The sequence below is a fragment of the Haliotis cracherodii genome, unplaced genomic scaffold, assembly GCF_022045235.1.
Source record: "Haliotis cracherodii isolate W230 unplaced genomic scaffold, xgHalCrac1.p SCAF_3, whole genome shotgun sequence".
Taxonomy (NCBI): Eukaryota; Metazoa; Mollusca; class Gastropoda; order Lepetellida; family Haliotidae; genus Haliotis; species Haliotis cracherodii.
Genome location: NW_027266286.1, coordinates 50,965,759 through 50,985,275, shown reverse-complemented (window position 1 = coordinate 50,985,275; position 19,517 = coordinate 50,965,759). Strand labels below are relative to the sequence as shown.

The window sequence follows — 19,517 nt, the reverse complement described above, 5'->3', positions numbered from 1 at the left end:
TAAAAGACACACCACAGGCAACTGCCCACACTGCAAACAGCCCGAAACCACAGAACACGCACTCATTCACTGCACCCACTATCAAACACACAGAACCACACTACAAACCGCCCTCAATCTAAATAAAGTTCCTACTCTAGATGAAATACTAAACCCTCAAAATAAACTAGAAAATTTCAAGGCCCTAGGCGTATTCCTAATCAAAACAGACCTAATTAAGCGCATCTAAAAATTAATTAATCTACCAATTCAAAATCCAATAAACATACAAACACCCACCTCACCCGGCTCCCTTAGTTCCCTCCTCCACCCACCTCGGCATTTATTCCAAATTTAAAAATTTCAAAAAATCAATATAAGCAACCCCTAAAAGCCCCCTCTTGGGTTGCACACACCACTTTCACCCTTCTCGGAATACACTAAATGGTCCGACCAGGCCCGTGTGCGAAATACGCTGTAGTCGGAAAGCGCACGTTAAATCCTTTATATCAGTCAGTCAGTTTATTGTGTGTGTGTGTTGGGGTGGGGGTGGGGGGGTAGTGTGTCTTCACACTAATGACTGTTGTTATGCTTGTTTATTAACCCCCAAAATGGGTGTCTGTTGGAAAGTGAGGCGATTAGTGTCGTTGATAGATATAATATCCTTGAGTGCAGACTTCCTATGTGTGTAGCTGCACATGCACGTTGTGTTCAAAGGTGTAAAACGGCGATAAGGGCCAGACATCCGCGGGGTGTTTTACCGACACACGCCTCGCCTATGCACGACTTTTCATATAGAGCGCCAAGAGTTGTGCGCCCTTGGTCGTGTGCGTTTCGCCTAGCCCCCTACCTGCAACATGTCACATCTACCTGTTGTATGGCGAGAGAAATGTATGGAAATCCTTTCTAATAAGTCTAAAGTACGTTTGCAAGCGATCAGCTAGAACGGGGAACATAAAATAGCTGGTTTATCACACAGTCGCATCGTTTTTTTCCATATTTTTAAAGCGTGTCAACAGTGATCAGCTTGCTCACAGCTTTCAAAATACATTTTCCAGCAGCAAGCCAGTGAACTCCTATTGACAGGCGCTCTGTACGATCTAACTCTTTCTCCTTTTCTTATCTGTGTAGGCAAAGAGATGTGAGCCGAGACTTAACACGAACAACATTATGATTTTACATGTATATATTATATATTCATGCTTTGAAAGTAAGAAAGTAAGTAAAATAGTCAATTATCGGTGCACGCAAACACCTTTATGTGGCGAAAAGGACGTACATGCCTTCAGAATAGTTGACGAGTTGGGTGAACTGACAACTGAATATGATCACATGTATAGTGGAAAAGTCCTTTCTGTAAAGGTATGTAAGAATACATGGCTGGCAGCTATGTCTTTGAGCAGACATGCATGAGTGGGTCCATTTACAAGGAAATAAAAGTGTATGATTACATCAGATGTGAATGAGGCAAGTGCACCTTATGGTCGAAAAAGAAAAAAGTGGGAATCGCATAGCAAAAATGTCTACTGCACCTGGTGTTCCCAGGCGGTCACCCATCCAAGTACTCTCCGGGCCCGACGTTGCTTAAGTTCGGTGATCGGACGAGAAGCGGTGTTTTCAACGTGGTATGGCCGTAGACAATGCTTATCGGCAAACTTTAGCTACATATAGACACCGCACATTGGTAAAAAGACATTGCCATGAAAACAGCATGCTCGCGTTTTCAGCGGGTTCAGTAGACATGTTGTGTTTGTTGATTTATGATGTATATTTACAGGGATTAAAATCTACAAAATCTAGCCGTTGTAAAAACATGTGATCACTGTTTAACACGAGGCCCGGCACACTCGCTCACTCGATCCGGCCTCTCGTCTCAAACATTCACTTTTCGTTGATGCATGGTAGCCTATATTGTTCTGGTAATATTAACATCCAAACGACGAAGACCCCTACTAATATCGTGCTATTAAGACAGGCAAAAAGACTTAATCTGTGACGACCGATCGAGTGATCTAAACACCTATGTATATATGTTACTGTTCGGGGCTTCGCGCCCTAAGTGCTTGTGTCCCGAGATCCTCGTCTTAGTAGACTGTTTTCCTGAAAGTAAAATCCCCGTTACTTACTTGTTATGACAAAGTTAGTTTCAACTTTATTGAAGTGACCAAAATTATGTTTCCAGAAATATACTGTCAAATGTTTTCTGTTGCAAAATGGCGAAGTCGTCAGAAAAACGTGCTTCATTGTCGTTGTTTGAACGCTTGTTCTAGCTTATCATAGACAATACTGATGAGTGTTGTGTTTTACTTTCATAGTTAGATATATTGAGAATTGACAGGCAAGGTTTAAAATGCAAAAACTTGAGTCTCAAGGCTAAAAATGTGCTTTTGAAAGTAGCGATGTCTACAATTTAGACTGGGTCGCTTCATTGGAAACATCACGTGTGGCTTTGAACTTCACCCGTGAGTGTTGCTATTGTAACCGAAATGTAGCCAAATGTTTTTACTACCTAACTGTGTTGTTGAAATTGAAACTTTCCTTGATTAAGAAGTGATTATTCGGATACAAATACACGAAAAAGCACACGCGCTTGTAAGCGTGCAGCTATCAGCCACAACAAGCAAGGTGTCTCCTCCGACGTCCGCGCCTCCGGAGTATCAGCCGGGCCGTCTGTGGGGAAGTGTCATTCGCTCTCTGTGCTTCTCTCGTAGCTGACGTGAATTTTTACCACTCAAACTTACCACTATGGCTGATGCTGCTGCTGCCCCCGCTGCTGTCAAGACTCCCAAGAAGAAGGCTGCTGCCAAGCCTAAGAAGGCTGCCGCACATCCTACCTATTTGGAGATGATCAAGAAAGCTATTTCATCCCTGAAGGAGAGGGGTGGTTCTTCCCGACAGGCTGTTCTGAAATACATCTTGGCCAACTACAAGGTTGGTGACAACCAGGTGGCCATCAATGCTCGCATCAAGACTGCTTTGAAAAATGGAGTCAAGAACGGCGCACTGAAGCAATCAAAGGGAACTGGAGCCGCTGGATCATTCCGTCTTGGCGAGGCAAAGAAAGCCGAAAAACCCAAGAAGGCTAAGGCAGCTGCCAAACCAAAGAAGGCTGCCAAATCCCCCAAGAAAGTCAAGAAGCCAGCTGCTGCCAAGAAACCCAAAACAGCCACTAAGAAGGCCGCTAAGTCACCAAAGAAGGTGAAGGCTGCAGCCAAGCCCAAGAAGGCGAAGACACCCAAGAAGGCAGCAGCCAAACCCAAGAAGGTCAAGACCCCCAAGAAGAAGGCAGTCAAGCCAAAGAAGGCTTAAGCTCTCATTGTCACGCCTTCGCTCCACATTTCTGTGGTCCAAAGGCCCTTTTCAGGGCCATCCAAATACCCCAAAAGAAAACTTGAAAACACTGATAACAAAACAATAAATATTTATATTAGCAGTATAGCAGAAATAAAGTGCAGGTTCTTGTGGTAACAGAGATAACGTAGCAGCAACGCACATAACACACATATGTGATGATGATAAAGGTACGTCAGGGATTTTATTGTGTGTGTGTGTGTTGGGGTGGGGGTGGGGGGTAGTGTGTCTTCACACTAATGACTGTTGTTATGCTTGTTTATTAACCCCCAAAATGGGTGTCTGTTGGAAAGTGAGGCGATTAGTGTCGTTGATATATATAATATCCTGAGTGCAGACTTCCTATGTGTGTAGCTGCACATGCACGTTGTGTTCAAAGGTGTAAAACGGCGATAAGGGCCAGACATCCACGGGGTGTTTTACCGACACACGCCTCGCCTATGCACGACTTTTCATATAGAGCGCCAAGAGTTGTGCGCCCTTGGTCGTGTGCGTTTCGCCTAGCCCCCTACCTGCAACATGTCACATCTACCTGTTGTATGGCGAGAGAAATGTATGGAAATCCTTTCTAATAAGTCTAAAGTACGTTTGCAAGCGATCAGCTAGAACGGGGAACATAAAATAGCTGGTTTATCACACAGTCGCATCGTTTTTTTCCATATTTTTAAAGCGTGTCAACAGTGATCAGCTTGCTCACAGCTTTCAAAATACATTTTCCAGCAGCAAGCCAGTGAACTCCTATTGACAGGCGCTCTGTACGATCTAACTCTTTCTCCTTTTCTTATCTGTGTAGGCAAAGAGATGTGAGCCGAGACTTAACACGAACAACATTATGATTTTACATGTATATATTATATATTCATGCTTTGAAAGTAAGAAAGTAAGTAAAATAGTCAATTATCGGTGCACGCAAACACCTTTATGTGGCGAAAAGGACGTACATGCCTTCAGAATAGTTGACGAGTTGGGTGAACTGACAACTGAATATGATCACATGTATAGTGGAAAAGTCCTTTCTGTAAAGGTATGTAAGAATACATGGCTGGCAGCTATGTCTTTGAGCAGACATGCATGAGTGGGTCCATTTACAAGGAAATAAAAGTGTATGATTACATCAGATGTGAATGAGGCAAGTGCACCTTATGGTCGAAAAAGAAAAAAGTGGGAATCGCATAGCAAAAATGTCTACTGCACCCGGTGTTCCCAGGCGGTCACCCATCCAAGTACTCTCCGGGCCCGACGTTGCTTAAGTTCGGTGATCGGACGAGAACCGGTGTTTTCAACGTGGTATGGCCGTAGACAATGCTTATCGGCAAACTTTAGCTACATATAGACACCGCACATTGGTAAAAAGACATTGCCATGAAAACAGCATGCTCGCGTTTTCAGCGGGTTCAGTAGACATGTTGTGTTTGTTGATTTATGATGTATATTTACAGGGATTAAAATCTACAAAATCTAGCCGTTGTAAAAACATGTGATCACTGTTTAACACGAGGCCCGGCACACTCGCTCACTCGATCCGGCCTCTCGTCTGAAACATTCACTTTTCGTTGATGCATGGTAGCCTATATTGTTCTGGTAATATTAACATCCAAACGACGAAGACCCCTACTAATATCGTGCTATTAAGACAGGCAAAAAGACTTAATCTGTGACGACCGATCGAGTGATCTAAACACCTATGTATATATGTTACTGTTCGGGGCTTCGCGCCCTAAGTGCTTGTGTCCCGAGATCCTCGTCTTAGTAGACTGTTTTCCTGAAAGTAAAATCCCCGTTACTTACTTGTTATGACAAAGTTAGTTTCAACTTTATTGAAGTGACCAAAATTATGTTTCCAGAAATATACTGTCAAATGTTTTCTGTTGCAAAATGGCGAAGTCGTCAGAAAAACGTGCTTCATTGTCGTTGTTTGAACGCTTGTTCTAGCTTATCATAGACAATACTGATGAGTGTTGTGTTTTACTTTCATAGTTAGATATATTGAGAATTGACAGGCAACGTTTAAAATGCAAAAACTTGAGTCTCAAGGCTAAAAATGTGCTTTTGAAAGTAGCGATGTCTACAATTTAGACTGGGTCGCTTCATTGGAAACATCACGTGTGGCTTTGAACTTCACCCGTGAGTGTTGCTATTGTAACCGAAATGTAGCCAAATGTTTTTACTACCTAACTGTGTTGTTGAAATTGAAACTTTCCTTGATTAAGAAGTGATTATTCGGATACAAATACACGAAAAAGCACACGCGCTTGTAAGCGTGCAGCTATCAGCCACAACAAGCAAGGTGTCTCCTCCGACGTCCGCGCCTCCGGAGTATCAGCCGGGCCGTCTGTGGGGAAGTGTCATTCGCTCTCTGTGCTTCTCTCGTAGCTGACGTGAATTTTTCCCACTCAAACTTACCACTATGGCTGATGCTGCTGCTGCCCCCGCTGCTGTCAAGACTCCCAAGAAGAAGGCTGCTGCCAAGCCTAAGAAGGCTGCCGCACATCCTACCTATTTGGAGATGATCAAGAAAGCTATTTCATCCCTGAAGGAGAGGGGTGGTTCTTCCCGACAGGCTGTTCTGAAATACATCTTGGCCAACTACAAGGTTGGTGACAACCAGGTGGCCATCAATGCTCGCATCAAGACTGCTTTGAAAAATGGAGTCAAGAACGGCGCACTGAAGCAATCAAAGGGAACTGGAGCCGCTGGATCATTCCGTCTTGGCGAGGCAAAGAAAGCCGAAAAACCCAAGAAGGCTAAGGCAGCTGCCAAACCAAAGAAGGCTGCCAAATCCCCCAAGAAAGTCAAGAAGCCAGCTGCTGCCAAGAAACCCAAAACAGCCACTAAGAAGGCCGCTAAGTCACCAAAGAAGGTGAAGGCTGCAGCCAAGCCCAAGAAGGCGAAGACACCCAAGAAGGCAGCAGCCAAACCCAAGAAGGTCAAGACCCCCAAGAAGAAGGCAGTCAAGCCAAAGAAGGCTTAAGCTCTCATTGTCACGCCTTCGCTCCACATTTCTGTGGTCCAAAGGCCCTTTTCAGGGCCATCCAAATACCCCAAAAGAAAACTTGAAAACACTGATAACAAAACAATAAATATTTATATTAGCAGTATAGCAGAAATAAAGTGCAGGTTCTTGTGGTAACAGAGATAACGTAGCAGCAACGCACATAACACACATATGTGATGATGATAAAGGTACGTCAGGGATTTTATTGTGTGTGTGTGTGTTGGGGTGGGGGTGGGGGGTAGTGTGTCTTCACACTAATGACTGTTGTTATGCTTGTTTATTAACCCCCAAAATGGGTGTCTGTTGGAAAGTGAGGCGATTAGTGTCGTTGATATATATAATATCCTGAGTGCAGACTTCCTATGTGTGTAGCTGCACATGCACGTTGTGTTCAAAGGTGTAAAACGGCGATAAGGGCCAGACATCCACGGGGTGTTTTACCGACACACGCCTCGCCTATGCACGACTTTTCATATAGAGCGCCAAGAGTTGTGCGCCCTTGGTCGTGTGCGTTTCGCCTAGCCCCCTACCTGCAACATGTCACATCTACCTGTTGTATGGCGAGAGAAATGTATGGAAATACTTTCTAATAAGTCTAAAGTACGTTTGCAAGCGATCAGCTAGAACGGGGAACATAAAATAGCTGGTTTATCACACAGTCGCATCGTTTTTTTCCATATTTTTAAAGCGTGTCAACAGTGATCAGCTTGCTCACAGCTTTCAAAATACATTTTCCAGCAGCAAGCCAGTGAACTCCTATTGACAGACGCTCTGTACGATCTAACTGTTTCTCCTTTTCTTATCTGTGTAGGCAAAGAGATGTGAGCCGAGACTTAACACGAACAACATTATGATTTTACATGTATATATTATATATTCATGCTTTGAAAGTAAGAAAGTAAGTAAAATAGTCAATTATCGGTGCACGCAAACACCTTTATGTGGCGAAAAGGACGTACATGCCTTCAGAATAGTTGACGAGTTGGGTGAACTGACAACTGAATATGATCACATGTATAGTGGAAAAGTCCTTTCTGTAAAGGTATGTAAGAATACATGGCTGGCAGCTATGTCTTTGAGCAGACATGCATGAGTGGGTCCATTTACAAGGAAATAAAAGTGTATGATTACATCAGATGTGAATGAGGCAAGTGCACCTTATGGTCGAAAAAGAAAAAAGTGGGAATCGCATAGCAAAAATGTCTACTGCACCCGGTGTTCCCAGGCGGTCACCCATCCAAGTACTCTCCGGGCCCGACGTTGCTTAACTTCGGTGATCGGACGAGAACCGGTGTTTTCAACGTGGTATGGCCGTAGACAATGCTTATTATAAGCGTGCAGCTATCAGCCACAACAAGCAAGGTGTCTCCTCCGACGTCCGCGCCTCCGGAGTATCAGCCGGGCCGTCTGTGGGGAAGTGTCATTCGCTCTCTGTGCTTCTCTCGTAGCTGACGTGAATTTTTACCACTCAAACTTACCACTATGGCTGATGCTGCTGCTGCCCCCGCTGCTGTCAAGACTCCCAAGAAGAAGGCTGCTGCCAAGCCTAAGATGGCTGCCGCACATCCTACCTATTTGGAGATGATCAAGAAAGCTATTTCATCCCTGAAGGAGAGGGGTGGTTCTTCCCGACAGGCTGTTCTGAAATACATCTTGGCCAACTACAAGGTTGGTGACAACCAGGTGGCCATCAATGCTCGCATCAAGACTGCTTTGAAAAATGGAGTCAAGAACGGCGCACTGAAGCAATCAAAGGGAACTGGAGCCGCTGGATCATTCCGTCTTGGCGAGGCAAAGAAAGCCGAAAAACCCAAGAAGGCTAAGGCAGCTGCCAAACCAAAGAAGGCTGCCAAATCCCCCAAGAAAGTCAAGAAGCCAGCTGCTGCCAAGAAACCCAAAACAGCCACTAAGAAGGCCGCTAAGTCACCAAAGAAGGTGAAGGCTGCAGCCAAGCCCAAGAAGGCGAAGACACCCAAGAAGGCAGCAGCCAAACCCAAGAAGGTCAAGACCCCCAAGAAGAAGGCAGTCAAGCCAAAGAAGGCTTAAGCTCTCATTGTCACGCCTTCGCTCCACATTTCTGTGGTCCAAAGGCCCTTTTCAGGGCCATCCAAATACCCCAAAAGAAAACTTGAAAACACTGATAACAAAACAATAAATATTTATATTAGCAGTATAGCAGAAATAAAGTGCAGGTTCTTGTGGTAACAGAGATAACGTAGCAGCAACGCACATAACACACATATGTGATGATGATAAAGGTACGTCAGGGATTTTATTGTGTGTGTGTGTGTTGGGGTGGGGGTGGGGGGTAGTGTGTCTTCACACTAATGACTGTTGTTATGCTTGTTTATTAACCCCCAAAATGGGTGTCTGTTGGAAAGTGAGGCGATTAGTGTCGTTGATATATATAATATCCTGAGTGCAGACTTCCTATGTGTGTAGCTGCACATGCACGTTGTGTTCAAAGGTGTAAAACGGCGATAAGGGCCAGACATCCACGGGGTGTTTTACCGACACACGCCTCGCCTATGCACGACTTTTCATATAGAGCGCCAAGAGTTGTGCGCCCTTGGTCGTGTGCGTTTCGCCTAGCCCCCTACCTGCAACATGTCACATCTACCTGTTGTATGGCGAGAGAAATGTATGGAAATACTTTCTAATAAGTCTAAAGTACGTTTGCAAGCGATCAGCTAGAACGGGGAACATAAAATAGCTGGTTTATCACACAGTCGCATCGTTTTTTTCCATATTTTTAAAGCGTGTCAACAGTGATCAGCTTGCTCACAGCTTTCAAAATACATTTTCCAGCAGCAAGCCAGTGAACTCCTATTGACAGACGCTCTGTACGATCTAACTCTTTCTCCTTTTCTTATCTGTGTAGGCAAAGAGATGTGAGCCGAGACTTAACACGAACAACATTATGATTTTACATGTATATATTATATATTCATGCTTTGAAAGTAAGAAAGTAAGTAAAATAGTCAATTATCGGTGCACGCAAACACCTTTATGTGGCGAAAAGGACGTACATGCCTTCAGAATAGTTGACGAGTTGGGTGAACTGACAACTGAATATGATCACATGTATAGTGGAAAAGTCCTTTCTGTAAAGGTATGTAAGAATACATGGCTGGCAGCTATGTCTTTGAGCAGACATGCATGAGTGGGTCCATTTACAAGGAAATAAAAGTGTATGATTACATCAGATGTGAATGAGGCAAGTGCACCTTATGGTCGAAAAAGAAAAAAGTGGGAATCGCATAGCAAAAATGTCTACAGCACCCGGTGTTCCCAGGCGGTCACCCATCCAAGTACTCTCCGGGCCCGACGTTGCTTAACTTCGGTGATCGGACGAGAACCGGTGTTTTCAACGTGGTATGGCCGTAGACAATGCTTATCATACTTACTTACTTACTTTGGAGATTTAACGTGCGCTTTCCGACTGATGCGTATTTCGCACACGGGCCCGGCCAGGCCATTTAATGTGTTTCCGAAAGGGGCGAGGGTGGTCTGTGCAACCCAAGAGGGGGCTTTAGGGGTTGCTTATATAGAATTTGGGAATTTTGAGATTTGGAATAGATGCTGATGGGGTTGAATGCGATGCTTATCGGCAAACTTTAGCTACATATACACACCGCACATTGGTAAAAAGACATTGCCATGAAAACAGCATGCTCGCGTTTTCAGCGGGTTCAGTAGACATGTTGTGTTTGTTGATTTATGATGTATATTTACAGGGATTAAAATCTACAAAATCTAGCCGTTGTAAAAACATGTGATCACTGTTTAACACGAGGCCCGGCACACTCGCTCACTCGATCCGGCCTCTCGTCTGAAACATTCACTTTTCGTTGATGCATGGTAGCCTATATTGTTCTGGTAATATTAACATCCAAACGACGAAGACCCCTACTAATATCGTGCTATTAAGACAGGCAAAAAGACTTAATCTGTGACGACCGATCGAGTGATCTAAACACCTATGTATATATGTTACTGTTCGGGGCTTCGCGCCCTAAGTGCTTGTGTCCCGAGATCCTCGTCTTAGTAGACTGTTTTCCTGAAAGTAAAATCCCCGTTACTTACTTGTTATGACAAAGTTAGTTTCAACTTTATTGAAGTGACCAAAATTATGTTTCCAGAAATATACTGTCAAATGTTTTCTGTTGCAAAATGGCGAAGTCGTCAGAAAAACGTGCTTCATTGTCGTTGTTTGAACGCTTGTTCTAGCTTATCATAGACAATACTGATGAGTGTTGTGTTTTACTTTCATAGTTAGATATATTGAGAATTGACAGGCAACGTTTAAAATGCAAAAACTTGAGTCTCAAGGCTAAAAATGTGCTTTTGAAAGTAGCGATGTCTACAATTTAGACTGGGTCGCTTCATTGGAAACATCACGTGTGGCTTTGAACTTCACCCGTGAGTGTTGCTATTGTAACCGAAATGTAGCCAAATGTTTTTACTACCTAACTGTGTTGTTGAAATTGAAACTTTCCTTGATTAAGAAGTGATTATTCGGATACAAATACACGAAAAAGCACACGCGCTTGTAAGCGTGCAGCTATCAGCCACAACAAGCAAGGTGTCTCCTCCGACGTCCGCGCCTCCGGAGTATCAGCCGGGCCGTCTGTGGGGAAGTGTCATTCGCTCTCTGTGCTTCTCTCGTAGCTGACGTGAATTTTTACCACTCAAACTTACCACTATGGCTGATGCTGCTGCTGCCCCCGCTGCTGTCAAGACTCCCAAGAAGAAGGCTGCTGCCAAGCCTAAGAAGGCTGCCGCACATCCTACCTATTTGGAGATGATCAAGAAAGCTATTTCATCCCTGAAGGAGAGGGGTGGTTCTTCCCGACAGGCTGTTCTGAAATACATCTTGGCCAACTACAAGGTTGGTGACAACCAGGTGGCCATCAATGCTCGCATCAAGACTGCTTTGAAAAATGGAGTCAAGAACGGCGCACTGAAGCAATCAAAGGGAACTGGAGCCGCTGGATCATTCCGTCTTGGCGAGGCAAAGAAAGCCGAAAAACCCAAGAAGGCTAAGGCAGCTGCCAAACCAAAGAAGGCTGCCAAATCCCCCAAGAAAGTCAAGAAGCCAGCTGCTGCCAAGAAACCCAAAACAGCCACTAAGAAGGCCGCTAAGTCACCAAAGAAGGTGAAGGCTGCAGCCAAGCCCAAGAAGGCGAAGACACCCAAGAAGGCAGCAGCCAAACCCAAGAAGGTCAAGACCCCCAAGAAGAAGGCAGTCAAGCCAAAGAAGGCTTAAGCTCTCATTGTCACGCCTTCGCTCCACATTTCTGTGGTCCAAAGGCCCTTTTCAGGGCCATCCAAATACCCCAAAAGAAAACTTGAAAACACTGATAACAAAACAATAAATATTTATATTAGCAGTATAGCAGAAATAAAGTGCAGGTTCTTGTGGTAACAGAGATAACGTAGCAGCAACGCACATAACACACATATGTGATGATGATAAAGGTACGTCAGGGATTTTATTGTGTGTGTGTGTGTTGGGGTGGGGGTGGGGGGTAGTGTGTCTTCACACTAATGACTGTTGTTATGCTTGTTTATTAACCCCCAAAATGGGTGTCTGTTGGAAAGTGAGGCGATTAGTGTCGTTGATATATATAATATCCTGAGTGCAGACTTCCTATGTGTGTAGCTGCACATGCACGTTGTGTTCAAAGGTGTAAAACGGCGATAAGGGCCAGACATCCACGGGGTGTTTTACCGACACACGCCTCGCCTATGCACGACTTTTCATATAGAGCGCCAAGAGTTGTGCGCCCTTGGTCGTGTGCGTTTCGCCTAGCCCCCTACCTGCAACATGTCACATCTACCTGTTGTATGGCGAGAGAAATGTATGGAAATACTTTCTAATAAGTCTAAAGTACGTTTGCAAGCGATCAGCTAGAACGGGGAACATAAAATAGCTGGTTTATCACACAGTCGCATCGTTTTTTTCCATATTTTTAAAGCGTGTCAACAGTGATCAGCTTGCTCACAGCTTTCAAAATACATTTTCCAGCAGCAAGCCAGTGAACTCCTATTGACAGACGCTCTGTACGATCTAACTCTTTCTCCTTTTCTTATCTGTGTAGGCAAAGAGATGTGAGCCGAGACTTAACACGAACAACATTATGATTTTACATGTATATATTATATATTCATGCTTTGAAAGTAAGAAAGTAAGTAAAATAGTCAATTATCGGTGCACGCAAACACCTTTATGTGGCGAAAAGGACGTACATGCCTTCAGAATAGTTGACGAGTTGGGTGAACTGACAACTGAATATGATCACATGTATAGTGGAAAAGTCCTTTCTGTAAAGGTATGTAAGAATACATGGCTGGCAGCTATGTCTTTGAGCAGACATGCATGAGTGGGTCCATTTACAAGGAAATAAAAGTGTATGATTACATCAGATGTGAATGAGGCAAGTGCACCTTATGGTCGAAAAAGAAAAAAGTGGGAATCGCATAGCAAAAATGTCTACTGCACCCGGTGTTCCCAGGCGGTCACCCATCCAAGTACTCTCCGGGCCCGACGTTGCTTAACTTCGGTGATCGGACGAGAACCGGTGTTTTCAACGTGGTATGGCCGTAGACAATGCTTATCGGCAAACATTAGCTACATATACACACCGCACATTGGTAAAAAGACATTGCCATGAAAACAGCATGCTCGCGTTTTCAGCGGGTTCAGTAGACATGTTGTGTTTGTTGATTTATGATGTATATTTACAGGGATTAAAATCTACAAAATCTAGCCGTTGTAAAAACATGTGATCACTGTTTAACACGAGGCCCGGCACACTCGCTCACTCGATCCGGCCTCTCGTCTCAAACATTCACTTTTCGTTGATGCATGGTAGCCTATATTGTTCTGGTAATATTAACATCCAAACGACGAAGACCCCTACTAATATCGTGCTATTAAGACAGGCAAAAAGACTTAATCTGTGACGACCGATCGAGTGATCTAAACACCTATGTATATATGTTACTGTTCGGGGCTTCGCGCCCTAAGTGCTTGTGTCCCGAGATCCTCGTCTTAGTAGACTGTTTTCCTGAAAGTAAAATCCCCGTTACTTACTTGTTATGACAAAGTTAGTTTCAACTTTATTGAAGTGACCAAAATTATGTTTCCAGAAATATACTGTCAAATGTTTTCTGTTGCAAAATGGCGAAGTCGTCAGAAAAACGTGCTTCATTGTCGTTGTTTGAACGCTTGTTCTAGCTTATCATAGACAATACTGATGAGTGTTGTGTTTTACTTTCATAGTTAGATATATTGAGAATTGACAGGCAACGTTTAAAATGCAAAAACTTGAGTCTCAAGGCTAAAAATGTGCTTTTGAAAGTAGCGATGTCTACAATTTAGACTGGGTCGCTTCATTGGAAACATCACGTGTGGCTTTGAACTTCACCCGTGAGTGTTGCTATTGTAACCGAAATGTAGCCAAATGTTTTTACTACCTAACTGTGTTGTTGAAATTGAAACTTTCCTTGATTAAGAAGTGATTATTCGGATACAAATACACGAAAAAGCACACGCGCTTGTAAGCGTGCAGCTATCAGCCACAACAAGCAAGGTGTCTCCTCCGACGTCCGCGCCTCCGGAGTATCAGCCGGGCCGTCTGTGGGGAAGTGTCATTCGCTCTCTGTGCTTCTCTCGTAGCTGACGTGAATTTTTACCACTCAAACTTACCACTATGGCTGATGCTGCTGCTGCCCCCGCTGCTGTCAAGACTCCCAAGAAGAAGGCTGCTGCCAAGCCTAAGAAGGCTGCCGCACATCCTACCTATTTGGAGATGATCAAGAAAGCTATTTCATCCCTGAAGGAGAGGGGTGGTTCTTCCCGACAGGCTGTTCTGAAATACATCTTGGCCAACTACAAGGTTGGTGACAACCAGGTGGCCATCAATGCTCGCATCAAGACTGCTTTGAAAAATGGAGTCAAGAACGGCGCACTGAAGCAATCAAAGGGAACTGGAGCCGCTGGATCATTCCGTCTTGGCGAGGCAAAGAAAGCCGAAAAACCCAAGAAGGCTAAGGCAGCTGCCAAACCAAAGAAGGCTGCCAAATCCCCCAAGAAAGTCAAGAAGCCAGCTGCTGCCAAGAAACCCAAAACAGCCACTAAGAAGGCCGCTAAGTCACCAAAGAAGGTGAAGGCTGCAGCCAAGCCCAAGAAGGCGAAGACACCCAAGAAGGCAGCAGCCAAACCCAAGAAGGTCAAGACCCCCAAGAAGAAGGCAGTCAAGCCAAAGAAGGCTTAAGCTCTCATTGTCACGCCTTCGCTCCACATTTCTGTGGTCCAAAGGCCCTTTTCAGGGCCATCCAAATACCCCAAAAGAAAACTTGAAAACACTGATAACAAAACAATAAATATTTATATTAGCAGTATAGCAGAAATAAAGTGCAGGTTCTTGTGGTAACAGAGATAACGTAGCAGCAACGCACATAACACACATATGTGATGATGATAAAGGTACGTCAGGGATTTTATTGTGTGTGTGTGTGTTGGGGTGGGGGTGGGGGGTAGTGTGTCTTCACACTAATGACTGTTGTTATGCTTGTTTATTAACCCCCAAAATGGGTGTCTGTTGGAAAGTGAGGCGATTAGTGTCGTTGATATATATAATATCCTGAGTGCAGACTTCCTATGTGTGTAGCTGCACATGCACGTTGTGTTCAAAGGTGTAAAACGGCGATAAGGGCCAGACATCCACGGGGTGTTTTACCGACACACGCCTCGCCTATGCACGACTTTTCATATAGAGCGCCAAGAGTTGTGCGCCCTTGGTCGTGTGCGTTTCGCCTAGCCCCCTACCTGCAACATGTCACATCTACCTGTTGTATGGCGAGAGAAATGTATGGAAATACTTTCTAATAAGTCTAAAGTACGTTTGCAAGCGATCAGCTAGAACGGGGAACATAAAATAGCTGGTTTATCACACAGTCGCATCGTTTTTTTCCATATTTTTAAAGCGTGTCAACAGTGATCAGCTTGCTCACAGCTTTCAAAATACATTTTCCAGCAGCAAGCCAGTGAACTCCTATTGACAGACGCTCTGTACGATCTAACTCTTTCTCCTTTTCTTATCTGTGTAGGCAAAGAGATGTGAGCCGAGACTTAACACGAACAACATTATGATTTTACATGTATATATTATATATTCATGCTTTGAAAGTAAGAAAGTAAGTAAAATAGTCAATTATCGGTGCACGCAAACACCTTTATGTGGCGAAAAGGACGTACATGCCTTCAGAATAGTTGACGAGTTGGGTGAACTGACAACTGAATATGATCACATGTATAGTGGAAAAGTCCTTTCTGTAAAGGTATGTAAGAATACATGGCTGGCAGCTATGTCTTTGAGCAGACATGCATGAGTGGGTCCATTTACAAGGAAATAAAAGTGTATGATTACATCAGATGTGAATGAGGCAAGTGCACCTTATGGTCGAAAAAGAAAAAAGTGGGAATCGCATAGCAAAAATGTCTACTGCACCCGGTGTTCCCAGGCGGTCACCCATCCAAGTACTCTCCGGGCCCGACGTTGCTTAACTTCGGTGATCGGACGAGAACCGGTGTTTTCAACGTGGTATGGCCGTAGACAATGCTTATCGGCAAACATTAGCTACATATAAACACCGCACATTGGTAAAAAGACATTGCCATGAAAACAGCATGCTCGCGTTTTCAGCGGGTTCAGTAGACATGTTGTGTTTGTTGATTTATGATGTATATTTACAGGGATTAAAATCTACAAAATCTAGCCGTTGTAAAAACATGTGATCACTGTTTAACACGAGGCCCGGCACACTCGCTCACTCGATCCGGCCTCTCGTCTCAAACATTCACTTTTCGTTGATGCATGGTAGCCTATATTGTTCTGGTAATATTAACATCCAAACGACGAAGACCCCTACTAATATCGTGCTATTAAGACAGGCAAAAAGACTTAATCTGTGACGACCGATCGAGTGATCTAAACACCTATGTATATATGTTACTGTTCGGGGCTTCGCGCCCTAAGTGCTTGTGTCCCGAGATCCTCGTCTTAGTAGACTGTTTTCCTGAAAGTAAAATCCCCGTTACTTACTTGTTATGACAAAGTTAGTTTCAACTTTATTGAAGTGACCAAAATTATGTTTCCAGAAATATACTGTCAAATGTTTTCTGTTGCAAAATGGCGAAGTCGTCAGAAAAACGTGCTTCATTGTCGTTGTTTGAACGCTTGTTCTAGCTTATCATAGACAATACTGATGAGTGTTGTGTTTTACTTTCATAGTTAGATATATTGAGAATTGACAGGCAACGTTTAAAATGCAAAAACTTGAGTCTCAAGGCTAAAAATGTGCTTTTGAAAGTAGCGATGTCTACAATTTAGACTGGGTCGCTTCATTGGAAACATCACGTGTGGCTTTGAACTTCACCCGTGAGTGTTGCTATTGTAACCGAAATGTAGCCAAATGTTTTTACTACCTAACTGTGTTGTTGAAATTGAAACTTTCCTTGATTAAGAAGTGATTATTCGGATACAAATACACGAAAAAGCACACGCGCTTGTAAGCGTGCAGCTATCAGCCACAACAAGCAAGGTGTCTCCTCCGACGTCCGCGCCTCCGGAGTATCAGCCGGGCCGTCTGTGGGGAAGTGTCATTCGCTCTCTGTGCTTCTCTCGTAGCTGACGTGAATTTTTACCACTCAAACTTACCACTATGGCTGATGCTGCTGCTGCCCCCGCTGCTGTCAAGACTCCCAAGAAGAAGGCTGCTGCCAAGCCTAAGAAGGCTGCCGCACATCCTACCTATTTGGAGATGATCAAGAAAGCTATTTCATCCCTGAAGGAGAGGGGTGGTTCTTCCCGACAGGCTGTTCTGAAATACATCTTGGCCAACTACAAGGTTGGTGACAACCAGGTGGCCATCAATGCTCGCATCAAGACTGCTTTGAAAAATGGAGTCAAGAACGGCGCACTGAAGCAATCAAAGGGAACTGGAGCCGCTGGATCATTCCGTCTTGGCGAGGCAAAGAAAGCCGAAAAACCCAAGAAGGCTAAGGCAGCTGCCAAACCAAAGAAGGCTGCCAAATCCCCCAAGAAAGTCAAGAAGCCAGCTGCTGCCAAGAAACCCAAAACAGCCACTAAGAAGGCCGCTAAGTCACCAAAGAAGGTGAAGGCTGCAGCCAAGCCCAAGAAGGCGAAGACACCCAAGAAGGCAGCAGCCAAACCCAAGAAGGTCAAGACCCCCAAGAAGAAGGCAGTCAAGCCAAAGAAGGCTTAAGCTCTCATTGTCACGCCTTCGCTCCACATTTCTGTGGTCCAAAGGCCCTTTTCAGGGCCATCCAAATACCCCAAAAGAAAACTTGAAAACACTGATAACAAAACAATAAATATTTATATTAGCAGTATAGCAGAAATAAAGTGCAGGTTCTTGTGGTAACAGAGATAACGTAGCAGCAACGCACATAACACACATATGTGATGATGATAAAGGTACGTCAGGGATTTTATTGTGTGTGTGTGTGTTGGGGTGGGGGTGGGGGGTAGTGTGTCTTCACACTAATGACTGTTGTTATGCTTGTTTATTAACCCCCAAAATGGGTGTCTGTTGGAAAGTGAGGCGATTAGTGTCGTTGATATATATAATATCCTGAGTGCAGACTTCCTATGTGTGTAGCTGCACATGCACGTTGTGTTCAAAGGTGTAAAACGGCGATAAGGGCCAGACATCCACGGGGTGTTTTACCGACACACGCCTCGCCTATGCACGACTTTTCATATAGAGCGCCAAGAGTTGTGCGCCCTTGGTCGTGTGCGTTTCGCCTAGCCCCCTACCTGCAACATGTCACATCTACCTGTTGTATGGCGAGAGAAATGTATGGAAATACTTTCTAATAAGTCTAAAGTACGTTTGCAAGCGATCAGCTAGAACGGGGAACATAAAATAGCTGGTTTATCACACAGTCGCATCGTTTTTTTCCATATTTTTAAAGCGTGTCAACAGTGATCAGCTTGCTCACAGCTTTCAAAATACATTTTCCAGCAGCAAGCCAGTGAACTCCTATTGACAGGCGCTCTGTACGATCTAACTCTTTCTCCTTTTCTTATCTGTATAGGCAAAGAGATGTGAGCCGAGACTTAACACGAACAACATTATGATTTTACATGTATATATTATATATTCATGCTTTGAAAGTAAGAAAGTAAGTAAAATAGTCAATTATCGGTGCACGCAAACACCTTTATGTGGCGAAAAGGACGTACATGCCTTCAGAATAGTTGACGAGTTGGGTGAACTGACAACTGAATATGATCACATGTATAGTGGAAAAGTCCTTTCTGTAAAGGTATGTAAGAATACATGGCTGGCAGCTATGTCTTTGAGCAGACATGCATGAGTGGGTCCATTTACAAGGAAATAAAAGTGTATGATTACATCAGATGTGAATGAGGCAAGTGCACCTTATGGTCGAAAAAGAAAAAAGTGGGAATCGCATAGCAAAAATGTCTACTGCACCCGGTGTTCCCAGGCGGTCACCCATCCAAGTACTCTCCGGGCCCGACGTTGCTTAACTTCGGTGATCGGACGAGAACCGGTGTTTTCAACGTGGTATGGCCGTAGACAATGCTTATCGGCAAACTTTAGCTACATATAGACACCGCACATTGGTAAAAAGACATTGCCATGAAAACAGCATGCTCGCGTTTTCAGCGGGTTCAGTAGACATGTTGTGTTTGTTGATTTATGATGTATATTTACAGGGATTAAAATCTACAAAATCTAGCCGTTGTAAAAACATGTGATCACTGTTTAACACGAGGCCCGGCACACTCGCTCACTCGATCCGGCCTCTCGTCTGAAACATTCACTTTTCGTTGATGCATGGTAGCCTATATTTTTCTGGTAATATTAACATCCAAACGACGAAGACCCCTACTAATATCGTGCTATTAAGACAGGCAAAAAGACTTAATCTGTGACGACCGATCGAGTGATCTAAACACCTATGTATATATGTTACTGTTCGGGGCTTCGCGCCCTAAGTGCTTGTGTCCCGAGATCCTCGTCTTAGTAGACTGTTTTCCTGAAAGTAAAATCCCCGTTACTTACTTGTTATGACAAAGTTAGTTTCAACTTTATTGAAGTGACCAAAATTATGTTTCCAGAAATATACTGT

The 19,517-nt window shown here is 44.0% G+C and overlaps 6 protein-coding genes and 7 non-coding genes across 13 annotated transcripts; 6 read left to right on the top strand and 7 right to left on the bottom strand.

Moving 5' to 3' along the window:
- Positions 1-1,499: 1,499 nt before the first annotated feature.
- LOC139476127 (5S ribosomal RNA) lies at positions 1,500-1,618 on the bottom strand. The gene has a single exon (XR_011654056.1). It is a non-coding gene; the product is annotated as a 5S ribosomal RNA (ribosomal RNA).
- A 1,106-nt stretch (positions 1,619-2,724) lies between these two features.
- On the top strand, positions 2,725-3,288 carry LOC139475158 (histone 24-like). The gene has a single exon (XM_071258412.1). It carries the CDS (start codon positions 2,725-2,727, stop codon positions 3,286-3,288), a length of 564 nt encoding a protein of 187 aa, XP_071114513.1.
- A 1,224-nt stretch (positions 3,289-4,512) lies between these two features.
- Positions 4,513-4,631, bottom strand: LOC139476204 (5S ribosomal RNA). The gene has a single exon (XR_011654123.1). It is a non-coding gene; the product is annotated as a 5S ribosomal RNA (ribosomal RNA).
- A 1,106-nt stretch (positions 4,632-5,737) lies between these two features.
- On the top strand, positions 5,738-6,301 carry LOC139475111 (histone 24-like). Its single transcript, XM_071258362.1, has one exon. The coding sequence runs from the start codon at positions 5,738-5,740 to the stop codon at positions 6,299-6,301; it is 564 nt and encodes a 187-aa protein (XP_071114463.1).
- Positions 6,302-7,525: 1,224 nt separating this feature from the next.
- Positions 7,526-7,644, bottom strand: LOC139476162 (5S ribosomal RNA). Its single transcript, XR_011654084.1, has one exon. It is a non-coding gene; the product is annotated as a 5S ribosomal RNA (ribosomal RNA).
- A 163-nt stretch (positions 7,645-7,807) lies between these two features.
- On the top strand, positions 7,808-8,359 carry LOC139473579 (histone 24-like; the record flags this gene model as incomplete). Its single annotated transcript, XM_071256234.1, has 1 exon — positions 7,808-8,359. A coding segment is annotated over exon 1 (552 nt), but the record flags the coding sequence as incomplete, so codon positions are not given.
- Positions 8,360-9,595: 1,236 nt separating this feature from the next.
- Positions 9,596-9,714, bottom strand: LOC139476117 (5S ribosomal RNA). The gene has a single exon (XR_011654046.1). It is a non-coding gene; the product is annotated as a 5S ribosomal RNA (ribosomal RNA).
- A 1,316-nt stretch (positions 9,715-11,030) lies between these two features.
- Positions 11,031-11,594, top strand: LOC139475159 (histone 24-like). The gene has a single exon (XM_071258414.1). It carries the CDS (start codon positions 11,031-11,033, stop codon positions 11,592-11,594), a length of 564 nt encoding a protein of 187 aa, XP_071114515.1.
- Positions 11,595-12,818: 1,224 nt separating this feature from the next.
- Positions 12,819-12,937, bottom strand: LOC139476161 (5S ribosomal RNA). Its single transcript, XR_011654083.1, has one exon. It is a non-coding gene; the product is annotated as a 5S ribosomal RNA (ribosomal RNA).
- A 1,106-nt stretch (positions 12,938-14,043) lies between these two features.
- On the top strand, positions 14,044-14,607 carry LOC139475133 (histone 24-like). The gene has a single exon (XM_071258391.1). The coding sequence runs from the start codon at positions 14,044-14,046 to the stop codon at positions 14,605-14,607; it is 564 nt and encodes a 187-aa protein (XP_071114492.1).
- A 1,224-nt stretch (positions 14,608-15,831) lies between these two features.
- On the bottom strand, positions 15,832-15,950 carry LOC139476158 (5S ribosomal RNA). The gene has a single exon (XR_011654081.1). It is a non-coding gene; the product is annotated as a 5S ribosomal RNA (ribosomal RNA).
- A 1,106-nt stretch (positions 15,951-17,056) lies between these two features.
- On the top strand, positions 17,057-17,620 carry LOC139475160 (histone 24-like). The gene has a single exon (XM_071258415.1). The coding sequence runs from the start codon at positions 17,057-17,059 to the stop codon at positions 17,618-17,620; it is 564 nt and encodes a 187-aa protein (XP_071114516.1).
- Positions 17,621-18,844: 1,224 nt separating this feature from the next.
- On the bottom strand, positions 18,845-18,963 carry LOC139476146 (5S ribosomal RNA). The gene has a single exon (XR_011654070.1). It is a non-coding gene; the product is annotated as a 5S ribosomal RNA (ribosomal RNA).
- Between the last annotated feature and the right edge of the window lie 554 nt (positions 18,964-19,517).